The sequence below is a fragment of the Talpa occidentalis genome, unplaced genomic scaffold (genome assembly GCF_014898055.3).
Source record: "Talpa occidentalis isolate TD23 unplaced genomic scaffold, MPIMG_talOcc4v2.1 talOcc4.301, whole genome shotgun sequence".
Taxonomy (NCBI): Eukaryota; Metazoa; Chordata; class Mammalia; order Eulipotyphla; family Talpidae; genus Talpa; species Talpa occidentalis.
The window spans coordinates 2032-23785 of record NW_023603197.1 but is presented as its reverse complement, the minus strand read 5'-3'; the positions used below and the strand labels follow the sequence as shown (position 1 = coordinate 23785).

Here is a 21754-nt window from a genome sequence, read left to right as displayed (position 1 = left end):
GTGTGCTGCCAAACCTGCGGGCCTGCCCAGCTCTCACCCCAAAAGTCCCTCTCTCCTTCCCCCTCCCTGCCTCCATCAGGTTCTGTCAGGGTGGTTTGTTTTTTTTTTTCCAGGGTTTATTTAAAAAAATTTATTTATGCATACAAGAACTGGTGTACAGGCCAGATGTGCAGGAGGGTGATAGACTAAACCAGAGATAGAGCGGGGAACAGAACAGGCAGACTGACGAAATTCACTGCTGAGGGGGGCAGTGGGGAGACAGGAGAGGTCTGCTGTGCCCAGTGGGGATTGAGCCTGTGCTGCAGAGGCTGCGAAGAGGCTGCGAAGAGCTTCACGGCGTGGCGCTCAACCGCCTGTGCCACCAGAGAGGCCCTCTATCAGGGTTTTTTTTTTTTAACCCTCCTTAAAAAACAGACCCAGGGAGTAAACAGCAATGCCCGTGGTCCAGAGGGAACCTCGCAAAGTGAATTTGGCAAAGCAAAGCAAAGTAATATAGAACACTCCTCTCCCAAAGATATTTATCTTCCTGTGACGAGCTTATTCCAAGGAATGAATTTCAATTTTGTTCTCAACATGCATGTAATTAAATACTCATTTTTATTTTCTAATTTTCATAAACTTCAATATGGAGCTAGCACAGGATTTACCCTGAAGTGACAACTTTACTTCTACTAAGTAAACATCATTTCCCTGATGCAAAAAAAAAAAAAAACCCTCAAAAAATAATTAGAAAAATTCACATTAATAACAAAGTGAGGTTTCCGAAGGGGGCAGGGGAGAAAGGGTCAAAAGGGCAGAAGGGATGATGCTGAGGGCAGGGGTTATAAGTCAAAGAAAAAAATAATTTTAAAAAAGAAAAATTCTTTGGGGCCTCCCTGGGGGCGCAGGGCTAAGTCTCAGCACTGTGACGCTAACCCACAGCCACTGCAGCATGAGTTCGATTCTCGGCCAGGAGCTACCCACACAGTGCAGCAGACCTCTCCTGTCTCCCTACTGCTCCCCTCAGCAGTGATTTCAGTGGGTCCTCCTGTTCTTCCCACTCTGGTGCATCCTCTCACCCCCTGCACCTATGGCCTAGACCCGCGTGCTTATGCAACAGGGTGGTCCCCAGGAAAGGGGGAGGTTCCCTGCCCCACCCAAGGGAGGGTGGAGCTGAGCAGCAAGAGGAGAAGCAGAAGAAGAGACTGAGGAAGGAAGCAGGATGGAGCCAGGAGACCTGAAGGAGGCGCATGGAGCCTAGAGACATGTGAAGAAACTGCGCTTGTCTTTTGGTCGTGGACTGGGTGACACAGATGTGGGTGAGACCCATGGGGAGGTGACAATGGCAGCTTTTATTTGGATGTTGATTTTGCTCTTTTCCTTCCGGGCTTGTCCGGTTGTTTGTGACCCTTTTCTGTGGGTCCCCACTGGAAGATGTTTTAGACTTGTGGCAGGCTTTGGGGCCTTGCTCTGGGCCGACCCCATATGGATGGAGTTTTACCCACGAGGGGATGGGTAACTTTGGGTGCTTCATTTAGAAACTAGACTCTTTGCCTTACCTGTATTGTTTCCTAGTTTTATTAAAGTTCCTTCCCATTAAAGTGTCATATGTTTTGTGTTGATGCGGCGGATGGCAGAACCCATTTAGAATAGGCAGGTTTGCGGGGTTTGGGCTGCCCCTCTCCCTGTCCTATAACAGATTCCTGCGACAGTTTTTGTACAAAGAGAGCACAGGCCAAGGTTTCGGGAAAACAGTAATGGACGGAGATGTGAACCCCTAGGAAGAGATCAGTGTGCTTTCTGTAGGGAAGAGGGACATTGGAAGGACAGTTGTCCCAGGTTACAGAGAAGAGGCAGACGCAGTAATTACAGAAGGCAGGATAGGACACTGAGGACACCACGACAGGATGATTCACGTAGGGGTTACAGGAGGGAATATAGGAGGGGTACACAGAACCAGGAACCAAGGAGAGAGGAAAGGAGACAGATGTTAGCACAGAGTAGAGACTCAGATGATGATAGGGAATACGGACGGAGAAGGAATCGAGAGCCCAGCACAGAGGAAAGGAGACAGATGTTAGCACAGAGTAGAGGCTCAGATGATGATAGGGAATACGGACGGAGAAGGAATCGAGAGCCCAGCACAGAGGACAGGGAGAGGGGCAGCCCAAACCCCGCAAACCTGCCTATTCTAAATGGGTTCTGCCATCCGCCGCATCAACACAAAACATATGACACTTTAATGGGAAGGAACTTTAATAAAACTAGGAAACAATACAGGTAAGGCAAAGAGTCTAGTTTCTAAATGAAGCACCCAAAGTTACCCATCCCCTCGTGGGTAAAACTCCATCCATATGGGGTCGGCCCAGAGCAAGGCCCCAAAGCCTGCCACAAGTCTAAAACATCTTCCAGTGGGGACCCACAGAAAAGGGTCACAAACAACCGGACAAGCCCGGAAGGAAAAGAGCAAAATCAACATCCAAATAAAAGCTGCCATTGTCACCTCCCCATGGGTCTCACCCACATCTGTGTCACCCAGTCCACGACCAAAAGACAAGCGCAGTTTCTTCACATGTCTCTAGGCTCCATGCGCCTCCTTCAGGTCTCCTGGCTCCATCCTGCTTCCTTCCTCAGTCTCTTCTTCTGCTTCTCCTCTTGCTGCTCAGCTCCACCCTCCCTTGGGTGGGGCAGGGAACCTCCCCCTTTCCTGGGGACCACCCTGTTGCACTTACATGCATAAATAATAAAGATAAATTTAAGAAAAAAGAAAAATCTTTTACAATTCCATGGTGTGGCAGTGACTGATGCTGACTCCGGGGAACGCTCTTGTGCAGAGAGGGCTGCGGAGAACGGGGAGGCCCTTCGTGTGTGCTTCCCGACCGTAGTACTGGGCTGGTCTCCACGCCTGGGGCGCGAGCCGGCCTGTCCACCGGCCGGCGTCCCCAGGCAAAGCAGTAGCTTCAAACCAGGGCCTGGAGCTCGCGGGAGGTCCCAGCTCCTAAATACGGCTCTCCCCGCACGGGTCAGTCCCGAGCAGACACGGCAGCGGGCCCCGCGGGACCCCCGAAGCCCCGGGTGGACGGCGTCCTCCGGCAGCCCTGGGGGCTGCGCGCCTGCGGCCTCGGGGAGCCCCGGCCGGCGGCGGGACGTGCACCCCGCCAAGGCGGACGTCACCTGCAAGCAGGCGTCTTCCTTCCCAGGGAAGTGATGCCGGGCCCGAGAGTTCGGGGCCCCGGGGCGCGCGGGGAGGCGGGCGCTCGGCGGGCCCCGGAAGCCCAGCGCGGGCCTGACGCTCCTTCCGCGCCGCGCGGCCTCTGCCCGCACCCAGCATGGCGGCACCGGCTTCCTCTCGCCCCTGCGCCCTTCCCGCACGGCACGCCGGGTAGACTCGCGCCGTCGGATGACGCCAGGCGCGCGCCCGATTTGGCGTGCGCAGGCGCGGCTTCCGCTGAGGGGGGCGTAGTGGCCGGTATGAGCGGCGGCGCCACGGAGGGCCCCGGGGCCGGCGAGGCCGCACCGACCGGCGGCGGCACCAGGAAGCGGGACTCGCTGGGGACGGCGGGCTCGGCGGCGCAGCTCATCATCAAGGGTACGAGGGCCCCGCGCCTCCGCCGGCGGCGCGCAGGGGCGGCCTGTGTCCGCGCGCCTCGGTGACGCCCCCGCCCCGCGCGCCCCGTCACGACGGCCTCCCTCTCCCCCCCGCGCGCCCCGTCACGACGGCCGCCCCCTCTCCCCCCGCGCGCCCCGTCACGACGGCCTCCCTCTCCCCCCCGCGCGCCCCGTCACGACGGCCTCCCTCTCCCCCCCGCGCGCCCCGTCACGACGGCCGCCCCCCCCCCCGCGCGCCCCGTCACGACCGTCACGACGGCGCTCCCTCTCCCCCCCCGCGCGCCCCGTCACGACGGCCGCCCCCTCCCCCCCCCGCGTGCCCCGTCACGAGGGCCGCCACCCCCCCCCCGCGCGCGCCCTGTCACGACGGCGCTCCCTCTCCCCTCCGCGTGCCCCCCCCCCGTCACGACGGCCGCCCCCTCCCCCCCACGCGCGCCCCTTCACGACAGCGCTCCCTCTCCCCCCTGCGAGCCCCGTCGGCCGCCCTCTCCCCCACGCGCGCCCCGTCACGACGGCCGCTCCCTTCCCCCCGCGCCCCTTCACGACCCTCTCCCCCCGCGCGCCCCGTCACGATGGCGCCCCCTCTACCCCCCCCCGCGCGCCCCGTCACGACGGCCTCCCCCTCCCCCCCGCCACGCGCGCCCGCACCACACAGACCCCCCTCGCCACCAGCACGCTCTGCGCCTCGTCCTTGCCCTCGCCCCCCTGCGCTGGTCGTGCCGGCAAAGCGGTGTCTGCGCGGACGCCCCAAGCGGAGCCAGGGTGCGGGAGGCGCCGCCCTCCGGGGCAGCCCCGGCCCCCCCAGAAGTCCCCGGGGCGCCCACTGCGGCTTCTTTTTAGATTTGTTTATGCGTAGAGGGACGGGGGTGCAGGCCAGAGGTGCGGGGTGAGAGGACTCCCCAGAGACAGCGGGGAGCAGAACAGATGGACCCACTGAAACCCACTGCCGAGGGAAGCAGCGGGGAGACAGGAGAGGTCTGCTGCGCCCTGTGGGTAGCTCCCTGGCCGGGGATGGAACTCTCGCTGCAGAGGCTGCGGACAGCTTCACGGTGCTGTGCTCAACCCCTCGCGCCACCAGGGAGGCCCCAGCGACAACATTTTTAAAAACCAAAGTGCACGTAGCAGAATTGATCCTGGCCACTTTGAATGTGTGGGTCGGTGGCGTTAAGTCACACCACTTCCCTGCAGCCACCTCTGGAGCTTGTCTCTGCATTTGACTAGTCTAGATATCTCGGAGAGTGAAATAATGCCGTGTGGGCTCCCTGGGGCAATCTCGAGGTGCATCCAGGCTGCAGTGAGAGTCAGACTCCTTGTTGAAGCTGTGGCACCCTCCGTGTGTGCTGTCGTGTCTCCTACGGGACAATTCTAACAAGAGCACCAGCAGGTGGTTTGCCTTTGTGCAGACATCACAGAGTGATCACACCCCCAGCTGCCGTGCCCGCCACGCCCCTGCCGCGTGAGGCAGCCGTGGGAGCCACAGGCCCTTCTGTAGTCTGTCGCCATCTGAAGCGTCACCGGTGACGGGCGCTTGCATACGGCGTGGACCCACCATCCGTGGATGAACACGTGTATTGCTTCCACCTTTGGTGCTTGTGAATGTGAACATGGGTGTGCGAATACCCATTGGAGCCCCTGCTTTCCATTCCAAGAGACAGGAGTCTGGTGGAAAGCAGTCAGGCCACAGTGGAGTCGCTGGGTCAAGGGAGTGCTAGGTTATGTTCCCCCTCACCACGCTCCTGGCCCCACTTTCTCCACGTCCTTGTCACCACCTGCTGTTTTCTGCTCTCGCGGCAGCCACCCTGGTGGTTTTCTTGAAGGCGTACCTTGTAGCTTTGATTCCCATTGATTCCTGTCTCCCGAATGACTAGTGATGCCGGGTGTGTTTTTTACGTGTGTGGGCCCATGTGTTCGGCTTCCATGGAGGAGGCGCTGTTCAAGTCCTTTGCCATTTGTAGCTAATCCATTCGTTTCTGTCGAGGTTCTGTGTCCTAGACACTAAGCCCTTGGCAGAGGCATAATTTGCAAATATTTTCTCCCGTTCCCAGGCTCCCTTTCACTCCGCCGGGATCCCTTGCTGCAGTGTACTTTTCTTTAAGCAAAAACCATTTGTGAGAAAGTTTTCAAGCTAAACCAGTAATATTGAATCTAACTGGAAGTCTGTTATGGAACCGCCCTTTTCGGGCTAAAAATGTGTTTTCGGCCCTCCTGCTTGGAGATGAGCGACTGTGAGCACGTATTTCTTGAGTTTCGTTACCAGCTCCCAGCGGGAGGGACACGTGATGATTTCAGTGCTTAAGGGTTGGGTCAGAGGGTTTCTGGCCCCAGGTGGGTGTTAGGGGGAGGGGGCCTTCCTGAAGGTTGGGTGTCAGGTCTTGAAGCCTCAAGTGCTAGCAGTTAAGAACAAAGCGGGTGCTTGGACTTAGTTTGGAACCGCATGGTCAACAGCAGAGCCTGAGAGCTGGCAGCCTGGGGCTGACGCGTTGGGGTGACTGAGGCGCCTGGGGGGATTCGGGCTGCCCACGACTTGCCCTCGGGAGGGGATGGGGCTGTCCCGCGTGGTGGGACGCTAACGCACGAGCCGTGTGCCCAGGTGTGGATTTTACATCGGCGCTGGGCAGAGGCAGTCGGGCCGCCTCTCGGTGGAGCTCCTGTGGGTGTGCCTGCACCCGCCTCTCACCAGGGTCCTCACAGGGCGTTTCTCGGGGTCCCCACACCGCGGGGAAGAGCCTCGGCGAGCTGGAGCAGGGCAGAGCCGCTCTGCTTTCGGCTCCCCGCTGCTTTCTCTTCAGTGGCCTGTGGTGTCCTTGTGCTCTTTGTGGGTGACTGGGCCAGTTACATGGCGGATGCGGCGCAATGCATCCGAGGGCCTGTGTGCGGCCGCGCGTGCCCAGGTAGCGCGGGCGGTGGGGGGCGCGTGGGAGGAGGCCAGGCCGGCGCGGGCACAGGAGGAGCCCCGGTAAGTGGGCGGCGTGGCCGGATCCGCGGCCCTGGGCCTGTGTGGTCACGTCGCCCGCCCAGGGCCACCTTCAGCTCCCTGGGTTGGTACCAGCTATGCTTTTGAGGGGGTTCATGCGTGAAAGTGGGAGGCTTGCAGGGGAGCAGTCCCGCAGCTCAGGAGGCTGTGGGGGAACTTTGAGGACACCTGCCGGCTCGCCCCGGGAGAAAGTGTGATGGAGCAGGTGTCCCTGCTGGGCCTGGATGTCGGGAACACACGGGCTGTGGTTGACGCCAGCTGACCTCTGATTTGCAGAAGTCCGTGCCTGTGTCCTGCAAGGGCCGCCGTCCAGGCTGAGGCGGCGTTGTCGGCGATAACTTGCGCCCGTTGTGGGAATCCACAGCACCTGGCTGGGTTCCGAAGGGGCACCCCGGAGCCAGGTGGGCTCTTGAATTGGGGATCAGGAGTGACATCGCGCGCTGGTGCTGTGGGACGGTGAGTGTCATGATCTCAGAGCCCCATAGTCCACCTGCGGCCTCCAGGGACGGGGCCAGCGGGGATGTCCTGCCGTCTGTGGTCTCCCGCCTCAGTGTCCCTCTGCCTTCTGCGTTGGGGGAGGGGGTGTCTGTCCCAGGTTAGAGTATGAACTTGCAGACAACAAAAGGCTCCTTTATCCTTTGCCTCAGAGAGCAGAAGAGGGCCTGCGTGTGGCAGGGCTGGGCTTGGGCTGCATGGTGAGGAGGTCAGTCGTCACCTTGGAACGTCTCCAAACTCAGAATTACTGTCATCTGCTCGTTATAATGTTGTAGTAAAATGAGTTAGTGGCCTCATTCCTATGATAATGTGTAAAGTAACATGTGGTAATCTTTTTTTTTAAAAGATTTATTTGTGCATGTAAGAGTTGGGGTGTAGGCTAGAGGCCGCCGGGGAGCTTGCGTCCGTGTGCGGGTTCCGCCCTCGGGGTGCGTCCTTAGGATGCATCCTGACAAAAGTCATTTAAACGGAGCCTTGAAGTTTGCCCCACTGCTTGTCTACGAAAATCAGAAATTCGAGAGCCTGAGGATACCAGGAATGGGTATGGCAGGCCCCCGTTTCCTCCGGGATTCTCAGGCACGACCTTAAGCTGTGCGGTTAGCCATTGCGAAGGAGAATAAGTCACCCCAGCGCTCACAGCTCGGAACGCTTTCCTCTTTATGACTTTTGACCCGTCAAAAAGCAGCGACCAGGGGAACACTCTCTGCCCATCGCAGCGAACAGTAAAGCCCCGCGTGCCCTGCGGCTCCTCTCTCTGCGGGGCCGGTCTTGGGTTGGCCTTTGTCCTGCGTTTCCTCGGCGTTTGTTGCTCTTGGTGTCTCTGACGGCGACGTCTCTTGCGCGTTGAGAAGGCTCCCGTCGGTGCCTGAGGCCTCTGCAGCCTGCTGCGCGGCGGTGCTCTGGCTGGGGTCCGTCCACGGTGATGCAGCGCGTGCATGCTGCTCTTCACTGCCACGGGGCCCCGATGCAGGCTCTGGCCCTGCCGCCGGCTGCTGCAGCTGTCAGTGTTTGGAGGTGCCCCTGTTGCACTAGGGATTTTCTGCTCTCTGACACGTGGGCACGAATTGGTGGACAGACGTGTCTTCAGCTTTGATTGCTCTCAGAAGCGGCAGTTCCAGACTGGATGGGGAGCCCCCGCCCCGCTGTCCAGCTGGACTCTCCCTTCACCCATCTTGGGGACAGGCGGGAGACCCGCTGCAGACGGTGCTACTGCACCCCATTAACCTCGAGTTTCATTCTCTCTTTTAGATCTTGGAGAAATTCACTCAAGGCTCCTAGATCACAGGCCCATCATTCAAGGTGAAGCCCGTTATTTCGTGAAAGAATTTGAAGTAAGTATTTGAACCTTGGGTGTGCTCGTGTACGAGAGGGAGAGTCTCCGGTTTTAAACTCTGGTTGTGTCTCGTGAATGACCGGGGGCCGTGCCAGGAGCAACATGGGTGGGAGGGCGCGGATGCAGAGCAGACACTTTGGATGGATGCTTCGGGGCCTAATCTGGGGAAATGAGCACCCATAAGCTCAGCTGTCTCGTCTGTGGAGTGAGGTGCAGTGAGTAAGGGGCTGCGGGGACTTGTGGCTCAGGGTCCAGGCCCGTGTGCGCTCACTCGGACACACCCCGAGCACTGGCTCGAGCTCCTGAGCGTCATCTTGGCCACTTTTCTGCCAGGCGCACGCCCAGTGGACGAGTGCCCCAGACGCTACCTCACTGCTCGCTCTGCCGCTGCCTGTGCCTATGTTATCACCCGCGGGGCCCTGTCTGGCCAGCTCCCGCCAGCTCCCTTCCTAGCGCCTTTAATCACATTTGCTGTGGGCAGCAGCGTCCATGCCCTTTCTCTGACCCTGCCATCCCAGCGCCACACCCCGTGGTAGGGCCTCTCATTGCCATGTGCTCTCCCCGTCCCTCCAAGCTTGAGTGGGCCAGGCTCGTTTCAGGGGAGACCCCAGCCAGGCAGGGCATCTGAGCTTGCCACAGGAGACCCTGCCCTCACCCCGAGCACAGCGGGAGCCTGCAGGGCACCTTGGGAGCAGGTGCCTGCCGCTCTCACGCGTCTCCGCAGGGGTCTGCCGCATCCTTCACCAACACCTTCGGAAGGCAGAGTGAGTGCTGGCGCTCACCACCTGTGTCCACTACCGTGTCCTACCCTGTCCCCGGAACCCAGCCCTGCCACACACAGGGCCTTCGGCCCCTTCTCCCCCTGACCCTGCCCTTAGAGCACAGGCCCGGGCCATGACCACTGTCTGCAGGGTCTCGATGCAGGCTGCACCCCTGCACACCATCTCCAGCCACAAGGGGGCACGGGCGGACATGCCAGCTGCCAGGGAAGCAGGCCTGAGCAGCTCTGTCTTGGGGTGAGGGTGGGCACCCTCTGCCTGGCGAACACCAGGCCTAGTGTCCGGGTGGAGATCACGCCCTTCTGCCAGGGATGCTCCATGTGGGAGCAGGGAATGCTCAGTCAGGGCCCAGCCCCCTGCAGACAGACGTCAGCACAGGGGCTTCTGCAGGTTTGTCCAAGGACAGTGGGGTTGGGGAAACGGCGTCTGGAAGCATGTGACAGCAGCTGACTGCGTGTGAAGTCAGGCCAGGCACGTCTCGTTTGCTTTGCAGAGTCGGTGACGACCTCAGCCTTTTTGGGTGTTTTCAGAATTTCTCACCCACTTTTCAACATTGCTTGTGCACGAAGGTTACTCGTTATAGGTTTTGAAGCCTTCCAGGTAATAAAAAACGCCTCCAGGCTGTGCCTTCATTTGTTGCCAGGGCTTAGGAGGAGGCCTGCAAGTGTCAGTGGCCGCAGAGCAGTCACATATGGGTGCAAGCCCAGTACAGTTTCTGAGGACGGCAGACATCACAGGGTCCGAACTTTGCTTTGTTCGTGCAGGAGAAGCGTGGGCTTCGAGAAATGCGCGTGCTCGAGAACCTCAAGCACATGACCCAGGAGACCAGTGAGCAGACCCTGCCCCGGTGCCAAGAGGCCATGGAGCTCAGCCTGCGCCCCCTTCTGCAGACAGGTAAGGATCCATGCCGGGGGCTGCGGGCTTCCAGCATGCTCCCTGGTAGCCTGGGTGTGCCGGAAGAGGAGGCTGCCAGGGAGAAGGTGGTGCCGTGTAGCCCGGGTGTCCACAGCACTGGCCTCAGAGCCAGCCTGTCCACTGTACCTGGGGCCTTCCTTCAGGCAGGCAAATTGGAACAGGTTTCCTTTTTGCCTATTTTTTTTAAACAAAATGATTTCATCTGTAAGAGGAGCTGGGCTGTGAAATGAGGCTTTGTTTTCAAAGAGGAAACTCGTGTTCTACCTTTAATGAAAAAATAACCGTTGCGAGTGTTTGCTTGTGATAACGTTTTTCATGAAACAAAAAGTTGTTTTTTTTTTTAAATAAATTTTATTTTTATATTCCCCATACAATTGCAGCACCCTTATTTTGACCCCAATTCCTCCCCTCCCGCCCCCCACCCTCCATAGAGTGTCTCTGGTTCATAGTTTTTTGTTGATTTTGATTTTCACTTTCTTATAGTTATTCTCTTTCCTGGTCCCTTTTTTAAGTTTTCTACATTCCTGCTATGAGTGAGACCATCTGGTATTTTTCTTTTTCTTTCTGGCTTATTTCGCTGAGCATGATCCCTTCCAGCGCCATCCATGTTGCTGCAAATAGCATGTGTTTATCTCAAAAAGTTCTATTTTTTTTTTAAGATTTATTTATTTATACAAGAACTGGGGTACAGTCAGAGGCTCAGGAGGGTGAGAGGATTCACCGGAGACAGAGTCGGGAGCAGAACAGGCAGACGGACTGAAGACTCTGCTGAGGGGAGCAGCGGGCGAGACAGGAGAGGTCTGCTGCGCCATGTGGGAATCTCCCTGGCTGACTGGCAATTGAACCCGTGCTGCAGAGGCTGCGGACAGCTTCACAGCACTGCGCTCAACCTGCTGCACCATCGGGGAGGCCCATCAGACTATTTTAACCTGGAGATATTAGTTGATCAAAAAGGAATATTTACTGAACTTACCAAATTGCTCCATGAAATAAGTGTTGTCTTCGGAGTTCATCTCAGAAGGGGAGGCTGCGAGGAAGGCAGCCGTTCTGGCTCCGTGCTGACCCACCCAGCTCGTCCACAGGTAGGAGGAGGTGCCACAGATGGCGGTGGCTCACGCCCTGGAGACCTTGCCGATGAAGAGTCACCTTCCTGGGGACGGAAAACACCCCCAGCCAGTGACCCCACGGCCAGGAGGCAAGCGGCTGGCGGGCCCAACTGGCGTCAGGCTGGGTCTCCTCCAGGCCTTGCTGCACAGTGCCCGCCGGGCGGGGAGGTGCCAGAACCGCGTCTGGTGTCTGCGCAGGTGGCGGGAAGTCCAAGGGGTACTCTTGCCTAATGTCACCGCCCTGGCCCTGACAGATGTCCTGATGAACGCTGACGCAAACCCCAGGGTACCTGTACCCAGGGCACCCCAGGGCGTCCTGCTTCCCTCCCCACCCGCTGGTGTCGAAATTGGTGGGGTGAGATGTGGTCACGGACAGCGATGTTGGCTGGTGGCCCCGGGAGCTCCTTGGAGGGTCTCAGTAACCCGGAGAGGGCCCTGTGGGGCCCAGGGCACACCCAGAGGCCCCTGTCCTGCCAAGGGAGCTCCACACAGAGGCTAGTATGGCTCCGCACTTAGTGCCCGTCCAGCTGTGGCTCTGTCGTCCGCCCAAGAGCCTGGGCATGACCGTTGGCAGCCTCTCCTGCCAGAAGAGACAGCACTGCGTCTGTGGCTTCGTCAAGAGCTCAGGGCCGGCAGGGCTTTAAAAAGCCCCTGGTTCAGCCGCCGTCCCCAGGGAATTCGCGTCTGCCAACTTGGCGCGTGCACTCACTGCTGGTTCATGTCACTCGCAGACCTGGGAGCCGGGGTGTCCTGCCAGCAGGGTCATGCTGGGCTCTGCCCTGCACTGGGGCAGCGCCCCGCCTGGCTGAAGGTTTTAAAAGCACATTCCTTCAAAAGGACTGAAACTTCTGAAAATGGGTCTTCCATCTAAGATGTGTGTGGGGAGAGGGTGTCGCCGGCACTCCTGACCTCCAGGGGGCGCCACACCCTGTGCTCCTGTACTTCTTTGGCGTTCGTAGTGATCTTCAAGTGCTGAAGCCCCAACGTCCACTGTCAAGTAATAGAGTTTGGAAGTGTGTTCTGAGCCGGTGACGGAGCCCGCTGGGGAGGTGACGGGCTGGCATTCCAGGGCGGCGGGCTGTTAGCCCGCTTCCTTTCGTGTCTCCTGCTGGAGAAGCCGTGATCGGGAGCCTTCAGGACTGAACCCTGGCTTTGAAGGCGCTAAGGTGAACAGCCTGCAAGAGGAGGCAGGTTTCTGAAGATGAGGAGCCGCCAGCACATCCTCGCGGCTGGGGCCGGCATGCTTCCCAAGGAGAAGTCACGGTCCCCCAGAGGGCCCCAGTCCCTGTAGGGGGGGACTTCCTGGGGCAGCAGCTGTGCAGCGGGGGAGGGCGCAGCCCCCTGAAGGGTGTCCCCGCAGTGAGGGAGGCCCATGGGCACAAGCCCCAAACATGCCCCTGAGGGTTGGGCCGGTGGGGCAGGGGTGTAGCCTCCTGACCGCAGTGGGTGGTTCTGGTGTTGAGATTTAATGATTTTAAGCTTAGCAGGATCTCTGCATCCTTCCGGTCTCCCATCAGCTCGGCTGTGTCCGAGCCGTCCTGCTTCCTCTGCAAGTGGGGCAGGCGCCCAGGGCCCGGGGTACCAGCTTGCCTGACACTGGTGCTGCCCTGTGGGGTCTGGCGGGAGGAGGTGTGGACTGCACTGGTCTGGACTGGCAGCAGCCAGGCCGGGGGGACCATCGTGTACGGAGACGGGGCGGTGAGCGAGGAGACTGAGTGGTGGACCTCAGTGCCAGCTGAGTGGGCAGAGCCAGAAGAGGGTCACGTGTGGCGGGGGCACCACCTCTTCAGAGCTCTGTCCATGCCCCAAGCGGCCACCCCCCACACAGCGCCTCCATGTCCACAGCGGCCAGTGGGCCGTGCAGGGCTCCTCTCCCAGCATGCGGGGACTCGGGGGCCCCGAGGGTGACTGTGAGGGTTGGGTTTACAGTAGAAACCACCACTGAAGCGTGAATCTGGTGGTGGTGGCCAGGACGACCCCTGAGCCAGGAGTGCAGGGACGGTGGGCCGGAGATGCTGTGGAAATTCTAGATCCCAGGTCCCGCCTGCAGCAGAGATGTGGTTGGTGCAAATTTGAAGGGGCAGTGAGTGAGTCAGGGCTGCAGGGACACAGTCACGGTCAGCCCGACATGCCCCCGTCTCGGGGTCCTGAGGTGATGCTCACAGCTCTCCAGGCCTCGGCTTCCCTCCCAGAGCTCAGACATGGTGCATCCGGCCTGCACCCTGACATCTTCACAGAGCCTGTTCCCTCGGGCACCCACCGTGAGCAAACAGGATTTGGTTTTGGTGGTGGATTTTGAGATCTGGCGATCCTGGCGTCCCCCAGGTGAGTCTCCCTGGAGCCCGGGCTGCTGATTAAACTTGGCGTCTGTGTCGTTACAGTGCAAGCCGCTGCTGCGTCCGCCAGCCGCCTGCAGCAGAGGGAGCGAGACCGGAGACAGGTGAGCAGGGGCCGGGCGGGGTGGGGCACCATGACTCTGGATCCAAAACACTGGGTTCGCCTTTGATGCTGTCATTTTAAAAGGTTTCCAAATGGCCATGTCACTGAAGGCACTGGTTGCGCCGTCCACGTTTTCGTGACTCAAATTGCAGGCCTCCTGCTTCCTCCTCCACATTTCTCCCTTCTCCCTGAAAGCGTGACTTGTCTCCGGGAGGAGCGAGGAAACCCCCTGTGGTGTGAGCCTTCCTCTGAGCAGGGCGGTGTGTGTCGCGAGGGCACTCGTGGCTGTGGGCCAGCGTGGTCACAGGGTGAGAGTCACCAGCGGGTGGCGCGTGAACGGTCGTGTGCTGAGCCCAGGTGTGGAGCGCAGCCCGGAGGCCCAGGGTCCGTAGTGATTCAGTGTTTCTTTTGGTCTTCGTGGCGTGTTTCGCAGCCTGTCCGCTGCCCTGGCCAGGGAGAGGCCCCTGTCGAGACATGTGGACGCCTGCCCCATGCGCGTGTTGCCGCCTACCCCAGACAGGGACGGCGCAGCCCAGCCCCAGCAGAGTGCCCTGTGCAGTGGGTGGGCGCGGCCCCCTCTGCCCAGCTCTGATGTGGACCCACGTTTCAAGGACAACACGGCAATGGAGCCACAGAGCAGACAGGCGAGCTGAGTGGGCCGGACTAGACTGGACCGCGGGTGGATTTCTATGCTCAGGCCTGCGCTCACCAGGTGCCCGGGAGAAGGGGCTGCGCGGTCTCAGGAGTGAGTGTCTGGAAGGGGAGCCCCAGCTGGTAGGACAAGCTCCTCCTCCGCAGGAGACCCCCGTGCTGCCCGCCTGCTTCCTATGTCATCAGTGCCCATGGGCAGCTTTGCCCATGGGGGCTCACCGCACGCTCGGGGGCTCTGGCAGCCTGTGAGGGCGGCCTCCAGGAGCCCAGCCTGCTGTGAGCTGGGGTTGGGAAGCGCGGCCAGTCCTGCCACCAGACGTGTCCAAACAGAAGCTGCCGTCTCGTGGCCAAAGACAGGGCCTCGTGAAGCGAGGGTGGGCCTTGGCCGGTGGGCTGTGGCGTGGGTCTGCCTCCTGTTTTGCACGGCTGGCGCCTTGCTCGTTTCTTCCCATCTCAGTTGTCAGCATTTGCTTTCTCCTGCGCTGTGACGACCGCTCGCGTGGCGGTGTCTGGCAGGGGGCGAGCTCCGGTGCAGCCGGGCGGACGGGAGTGCCGGCCCAGAAGGGCCCATGTTGAGCGTCTGTGACGGCTTCTGGTGTTCTTTTTTTTTTCCTTTTTTTTTTTTTCAATTTGATGGCTTCACAGTCTCCTTCACGCCCTCTGTCCCCGGCGGTCGGTCTGTGTGGAGGGCGCGGTGCTGTCGGCGTGGGGGTGGGCGCTGCCCCCGTTTTCTGTGCTGATTGTGGGGAAGCAGCTGAGCCCCCGCAGCAGTTTTGCTGGTAAAAGTGGAGGCTGAGGAGAGGTCAGCGGCTGCCGTTGCGGGAGCTGGGTGGGGTCGGAGCAGTCCCTCCCAAGGCTGTTCGAGCACCTTCTTCACCCCCGCCTGAGGCCCGGAGGTCTTGTCTCACGTGACGGCCTTGGCGGCATCCCCAGGGTCTGTGCTCGCGGTCTGCGCTGACTGTGGCCTTGTCGAGGGGGGTTGTGTCAGATGTGGGGATGGAGGGGCCTGTTCCTCTGTCTAGTGGCCTCACTTCAGGGCAGATTGGAATTATTTCAAGAATCTATTGCTAAAATGAATTAAAATTAAAGAACAAAAAACAACCTGGAGGGAATAAGAAGGCGTGGTCCGCCGTTCTGCTGTGAGCCGTCACTCTTACCTGCGGCAGACTCAGCACGGCCACGCTGTCTCCGTGAGCGTCACGGACGGAGGACCCAGCCCCTCCTCGCAAAGCGAGAGGTCTGTGACTCGCTTCGGACCCTGGTGACGGGCTCTCTTGCCCAGTGGAGTGCAGCTGGACGGTCTGTGGCCTGGGGGGGCTCCCTTCTGCCTCTGCGCAGCGTGTCCTTGGGGCGCGTCCGAGCAGCACGTCGGCGTTCTCTGCGTGCACGGCGCCAGCCCACGCCAGACACTGTTGTCTGATGCGGCGCCTCGTGGAGGGAGGCTGCTCTGGTGCCTGCGGCAGAGTCCCCGCCAGCAGGGCTGGGGGCTCCTTAGGCTGTGGGCATCTGGGGGCTCCTGATCCCCCCACAGGGAAGATAAAAGTAACATGCGGGATTTTGCGTGACTTGTTCCCCGAGTGTCGTGCGTCAGCAGCCCCTCCCCGTGGTTACCCCTGTGGCCTGGGCCAGGGCCACCACCACGGCCGCCTGACCGTGGGTCCCCTTGCACTCGCTGGAACCGCTTCACTGGAAAAGCCTGTTCCTGAGGAGTCTCAGGTCAGATTGGAAGAAAAAGCTTTTGTAGTGGGATTTGGCTTTTTGTTGGTTTTGTGAGAAAGCCCCCGACCTGCGCATTTAAAGCTCCCTCTGGGAAGCCTGGATTCATACTTGACAATGGAAAAGGCGCAGAGCTGGATGTCACAGAGGCTCCGGCTGGGTGGTCGTGCAGCCCGGCGGCCGAGTCACATGAGCAGACAGTCGCGCTCCCGCCCTTAGGCCCTCAGTGTGTGGAGCGGAGGGGCGTGGTGTCACGGCCGGGCTGCTGGCGCTACCGTGCAGACCACTACTGGGCGTGCCTTGATGGGTGCCCAGGGACTGGAGGGGACTCCACCCCGCGGTGCCTGGGGCTGGGGTACCTGGCTTCGCCCTGCCCTGCACCCTGGCGCAGAGGAGGGCAGCCCAGGGCCACGTGCAAGTAGAGGCTGCGTCCTCCTCCTGGGGTGGCCGCGTGGCTTTGCGTGCTGGGGGCTGTCCCGGCACCACCCCTGTTCCCGCGTGCCCGTCCTGAGGCTCTGCGTCAGAATCTGGTCCAGGTCCCCATGAGGCGAGGCACCCGAGGACGCTGCGCACTGAGGACGCTGACGGGTGTCCCGCTGACCCGTGCCTTCTCCACTCACCTGCTTGCGTCCTCGGGGCTGCGCGCAAGGAAAGGACATTGGTCCTCACACAGGACGGGGAATCGGGAGCACAGGTGTCCGCACGGGCCTGCGTGTTCATGGCTTCCTGGAAAAGCGCTTCTGAGCTCTTTCCCCGGGAGAGTAGCGTGTGGCTCTGTTTACTGCCTGACTCACTTGCTGTGAGGCGTGTGTCTGGGTTTTTTGTAGTGGGGCTGCTTTGGGCTATGTTCTTTAATTTTGAAAATTACTTGAGGGCGATGGGATTCGCGTGAAAGAGAGGTGTAGAAGTGCGCTTGGCTCTTCCCTTTGTCAGCACGGGCCCTGGCATTTTGCAGTTCAGGGAGGGAGTCCCGGTGTGTGGCTGGTGGCAGCAGCTCGGTGTGTGTCTGTAAGTCTTGTTTTCTGTGTACGTTCAGGCTGTGGCGCGGGGCTGGTCACTGACCCACATGGTAGTTGCGATGGTCGCCTGCTGGCAAGAGAGAACGTTTCCTTTGTCTCCTGCATGGAAGAATAATTGTCTAGAAAGTGTCATGTGATTTTCAAATTTTCTTTTCTCAGATTCTGAACGACCATTTAATAGCTAGTGAGAAGAAGCAGCGAGCCCAGTGGGAGGCGTTCATGACACAGCAGCGTGGCGAGCAGGCGGCCGTGGACGAGGAGCACAGCCGGGCCCTGGGCAGGCTCAGGGCACAGTACGCACAGATGGAGAAGGATCTGGCCAAGTTCTCCACCTTCTAACTCTCGCGTGGCCGGACAAGCTCCCGAGATGGCCCTGCCTCCCCAGAACCGCCCGCCAGCCCTGCAGCCCCTGCTCCGAGCTTTGCAGCAGACTGTGTGTTCTCTCGTGCAGAAGAAGAAAGCTTCACCGGGCCTGCACCAAGTGCAGGCTAGGTGCGCACACCCTCCCCCAGCTCTCGGGGGCCCGTGGGTGACTCAGAGAGGAGCTGGCATGCGTCTTCTGGTTGTCACTGCTGCCCTTCCCGTTCCCTGTCTCAGAGGCCGTTGGCAGAGATGCAGAGAAGTGCTTTCACTCCCTCATCCCACATGCAGGGCACGTGGAGGTCCCTGATCGGGGCTCACACAGCTGTCACGGCGGCCTGCAGCTGGCAGGGAGATGGTGCGCGGTCCCCACCGGTGGTGGAGCCAGGTGGCGGGTGGACATGGGTGGCCCCCGGCCCTGCAGGACTCTGGTGATCCGCAGGGCAGTGCGAAGCCGTGAGCCCCCCGGGCACAGGACACTTGGGCTGGGTTTTGTGTCTAGCACTTAAGTGTCCAGCTTTGAAAACAGGCGTGGGAGGAAAAGCTTGGCAAAAGTATATTGACTTTCACCTTCCCCAGAGCCATCGACTTGGGCTGGTGCCTAACCTCCCGTGTCCATCTGCTTTGCTGTGGCGGCTGTGTCCGAGAGGCTCCGTCCACGTTGTTCTGGCCACTCAGTGAGGAGGGCCCAGCCCCTGAGGAGCCAGCTGGTGGCACAGCCTCACGCAGGGCTGGCCCCAAGCCCACCCAACGTGTGCCCTGGGTCACCACCGGTGAGCCCCACCGGTCTGCGAGTCCTGTCTCATGAGCAGGTGTCAGGACAGGGCAGGCACCCCTGTCACTACGGGTCCCCAGAAGTCTGCACTCCACGCTGTGCACAGGCCCCAACTCTGCCCTTCACATAAACCAAGCAGAATGAAATGCAGCAATTTCAGGAGATGGATGGAGAGAGAATTTGAAGTCTGGGTAAATCTTCCAGGTATCTCCTCACCACTGCCCAGCTGGCGCGTGCTGATGCGGGGGCGCATGCTGGGTCGCGGCTCGGCTGCCCCAGGCCTTGCGCTGCCTGACTGTCAGAAGTGGGTGAAAGTAACAGAAGAGATAAGGATTTGAGATTTCCTTCAACTGGATGTTTACCAGCTCCCCGTTGCAACTGCCGCTGGACAGCGCGCCAGCTGTCCTCTCGTCTCGGGGAGGCCCCGAGCTGGGGCCACAGATCACTGGGGTTTCCTTAACTCTCTCTCCATGGATGGAGAAAACCATACTCCAGAGATAACCCCACGTGAGGTGGGAGGGGGCCTTCCACGAGGCCTGCTGCACTCTGTAAGTTTATGGTGTGATGTAATACATTCCCTTAAAATGGAGTAAGTACAGATTTTGAAAAGCTGCAAGTCAAGTCACTTTTTTTAGAACAATGTAACCTGAAATGCTTGACCAGCTTTTTTGGGAAATACTTGTTTCAGAAACAATGATTTATCAAATTACCCCCGAGATCACAGTTACAAGATAAATGTGTTAAGTGTCAGTTGCATGTTAAATTTGCTTGAAGGCTTAGTTGAAATAAAATTATATAAATGAGGACATTAATATTACTAAGAAAGATCGTGATGCTAAAGACTTTCCTTCCCTTAGAAGCTGGGATTCATAGTTGCGGCCAGCAGGTGTCACCGCAGCAACAGGCTACTTCCCGCTGTCCGGGCAGTCAGAGGTGTGTGTGAGACGAAGGGATGTGACTGAGCTGAAGCCAGAGGAGGCAGGAGGCAGGTGAGGACCGTGGGCGCGCTCGGTGCTTTTGAGAATTGCGTTTCGCCTGAATTCATGTCTTGTGTACAGATTTTTCATGCTGTAACTGGTAGGAGGGTTTATTAGCAGTAAAACTCCAGTAAGACAGCAGCAAAAAAACTGTGCCTGGGACTTTGAAGTGTAGAGTAGTGTGGGAGGCGGTAAGTCGTAGTTGTGAGACTGACCCAAATCGCCTCAAGAAACACATCCGGTAATATTTTTAGTTGTGTTTTTAAACACTCTGGGTCCTCTTCTCCCGTTAGAGTCAGGATTTCTAAAGATTTGTTTATTTATTTATACATGCACTGGGTACAGTCAGAAGCGCGGGAGGGTGAGAGAATTCACCAGAGCCAGAGCGGGGAGCAGAGCAGGCAGACGGACGAAGTACACTGCTGAGGGGAGCAGCGGGAGCACCAGGAGAGGTCTGCGCGCCATGTGGGACCCTCGCTGGTGGCCGGGGATCGAACCGGCTCTACGGAGGCTACAGACAGCTTTGCAACCCAAGCTCAACCGCTGCGCCACCAGGGGAGGTCCTAGAGTCAGGATTTCTAAATGAATGCTCAGAGGCAGCAGTGCGGGGCCTGCAGTGGGGAATGGTTGCAGCATTCAAGGGCTGGCTGGGGCTCATCCCTGGAGCGCTCGGTGGCGTCCACGCCTGCCTGGAGAGACCTGGACGAAGCCTTGGCCCTGCGCCTCTGGACTGACTGCACCTGGTGCAGGTGCCTGCAGGACGGGAGAGCAGCAACCCCTGTCACTATGGGGAGCCTCGGTGCCACCCGCATGACCTGGAGCCCCGTGAGCCCGTGGCAGGGGCGCTCATCAGAGCATCATGTGCAGCAAAGGCAAACTAGCAGTGGGATTTGGGGAGCGAAGGGCAGGGCCCGGAATGTCTCCGGTCCAGGGGGTGTCCTGAGCGTTTCTGGGCTGCGGGCACCCGTCCTCTGCCCCCTGGAGAGAGAGGGGGATGAGCAAGGAAGGCAGCCACTTTCTGCCCCCCGGGCAAACAATGGCCACTGACTACGTGGCCATCTCTGTGCTGAGGACAGCAGACCACGAACTGGCCAGGAGCCTGGTCTGCATGCAGCCTGGGCTTTCTCGTCCAGGGCAAGTAGCCCCTCCCACCACAGCCGTCGTGGGGCGGGTGCAGGGTCATCGCAGGACTGCGGTGCTTCAGGTAAAAACACAACTGGAGCTTCTTGTTTCATCAGGAAACCGTCCAAGTGCCTCTACTTAGAGGAGACTCTCGACACCTTTGCACCCCAGCTGAGCAGACCCCATGGGAGGCAGGACAGTGAGGGGCAGAGAGAGGTGGCCGTTCCAGCCCTGCCACGTGTTAACTGAGTGGGCCTGGACCTCGGTTTCCCCCTCTGTAAAGCAAGCGGTCAGCAGCACCCAGCCTGTAGGTTGGTTTTGATGGTTCGATGAGTTCTGCGCCTTGTCTCAGGCGGAGCCTGCCTGTGAATGCCGTGTTCAGTATCTGCTTTTATTTTTTTTTTTTAAGATTTATATATTTCTATGCATACAAGAGTTGGGGTACAGGCCAGAGATGCAGGGGGTGAGAGGACTCACCAGAGACAGAGTGGGGAACAGAACAGGCAGTTTGACCAAAGTACACTGCTGCGGGGAGCAGCGGGCGAGGCAGGAGAGGTCTGCAGCACCATGTGGGTTGCTTCCTGACTGGCCGGGGCTCGCATTCGTGCTGAAGAGGCTGCAGATCGCTTCACAGTGCCGTGCCTAACCCTCTGTGCCACCAGGGAGGCCCCAGTATCTGCTTTTAAATCGGTGCCGTCACCATCGAGTCTGGAGGCCATTTGGGGAGGGCACCTGTGACTCGCCCCACCAAGGAGTGGGGTCGCAGCACAGGAGTCTCTACCCTTCCCCCTCCCCCCCATTTTGCGGCAGCCCTTGGGGCTCTGGGTGGATGCAGCAGCGTCTCCTTCGCCCATGTGCATGTGGCCAGGCGCGACGGCGGCCTCCAGCTGGCACCACAGATGGCATTGCTCTTGGGGCCAGTTCATGTGTCCCGGGGCGTCAGGCGCCTCTCAAGTGAAGGGTGTGTGTCTCGCGTCTCGCCCTCGCCGGTCTTTGATGCAAGCTGAGTCAGATCTAACGGTTCAGGCGGGCTGCCCAAATCCCGATGTCCTCATTGGCCGGGGCTGGAGGGCCACGCCAGGCAGGTCTCCCCGTTCCTGCGGCAAGCTGGGCCAGCACCACCGATGAGAGTGGTGGGAGTGTGGGCGGCTGGCGGGCGGCCTCAGAGGAGGCCCTGTTCACAGTCCCCATGCTGGGGCGGGGCGCCCCGGGCCCTGGGCTTCTGTTCTGGGTGGTTTCTAGAGCTGCATGGTCTGGCTCCCAGCCCGCCGCCCCCCGCCCCCACCCCAGGAACAATGCCGCACACATCATTTCCTGGAGCCCTGGGCGGGAAGGCCATTATCTGCTCCCCCACCAGACTGGGGCAGCAGTTCCTGAGATTCTTCTCAAATACTTTAACTTCCCAAGGAATCGGAAAAAATACTTCTAGGAGCCGTTGTTGTGGATGAGGGGGACAGCACAGCTTCCTGCACGGGAGCCGGGACCACGCACTTGGCCTGCGCCGG

General features: G+C 59.6%; 2 protein-coding genes across 7 annotated transcripts in view; both read left to right on the top strand.

Annotated features, from left to right (window-relative positions):
- Positions 1-8341, top strand: part of LOC119256520 (eukaryotic translation elongation factor 1 epsilon-1-like) — a 17523-nt gene extending 9182 nt beyond the window's left edge. Inside the window, exon 5 of the mRNA XM_037524336.2 lies at positions 8306-8341. The gene's annotated coding sequence lies outside the window, so the exon portion shown is untranslated. The remainder of the gene's footprint in view (positions 1-8305) is intronic.
- Positions 3451-21754, top strand: LOC119256519 (biogenesis of lysosome-related organelles complex 1 subunit 5-like). 6 transcript variants are annotated; one of them, XR_005127816.2, is made up of 7 exons: positions 3451-3568; positions 8306-8388; positions 9934-10063; positions 13572-13630; positions 17175-17507; positions 19008-19139; positions 21657-21754. XR_005127816.2 is itself a non-coding variant. In XM_037524335.1 (5 exons), the coding sequence occupies exons 1-5, from the start codon at positions 3451-3453 to the stop codon at positions 17352-17354; spliced, it is 570 nt and encodes a 189-aa protein (XP_037380232.1). In that variant the 3' UTR covers positions 17355-19001. The 6 variants fall into 6 exon arrangements, 1 of the variants encoding a protein (XP_037380232.1); XR_005127815.2 differs by having other exon boundaries at positions 17175-18354; positions 19011-19139; XR_005127814.2 differs by having other exon boundaries at positions 17175-18354.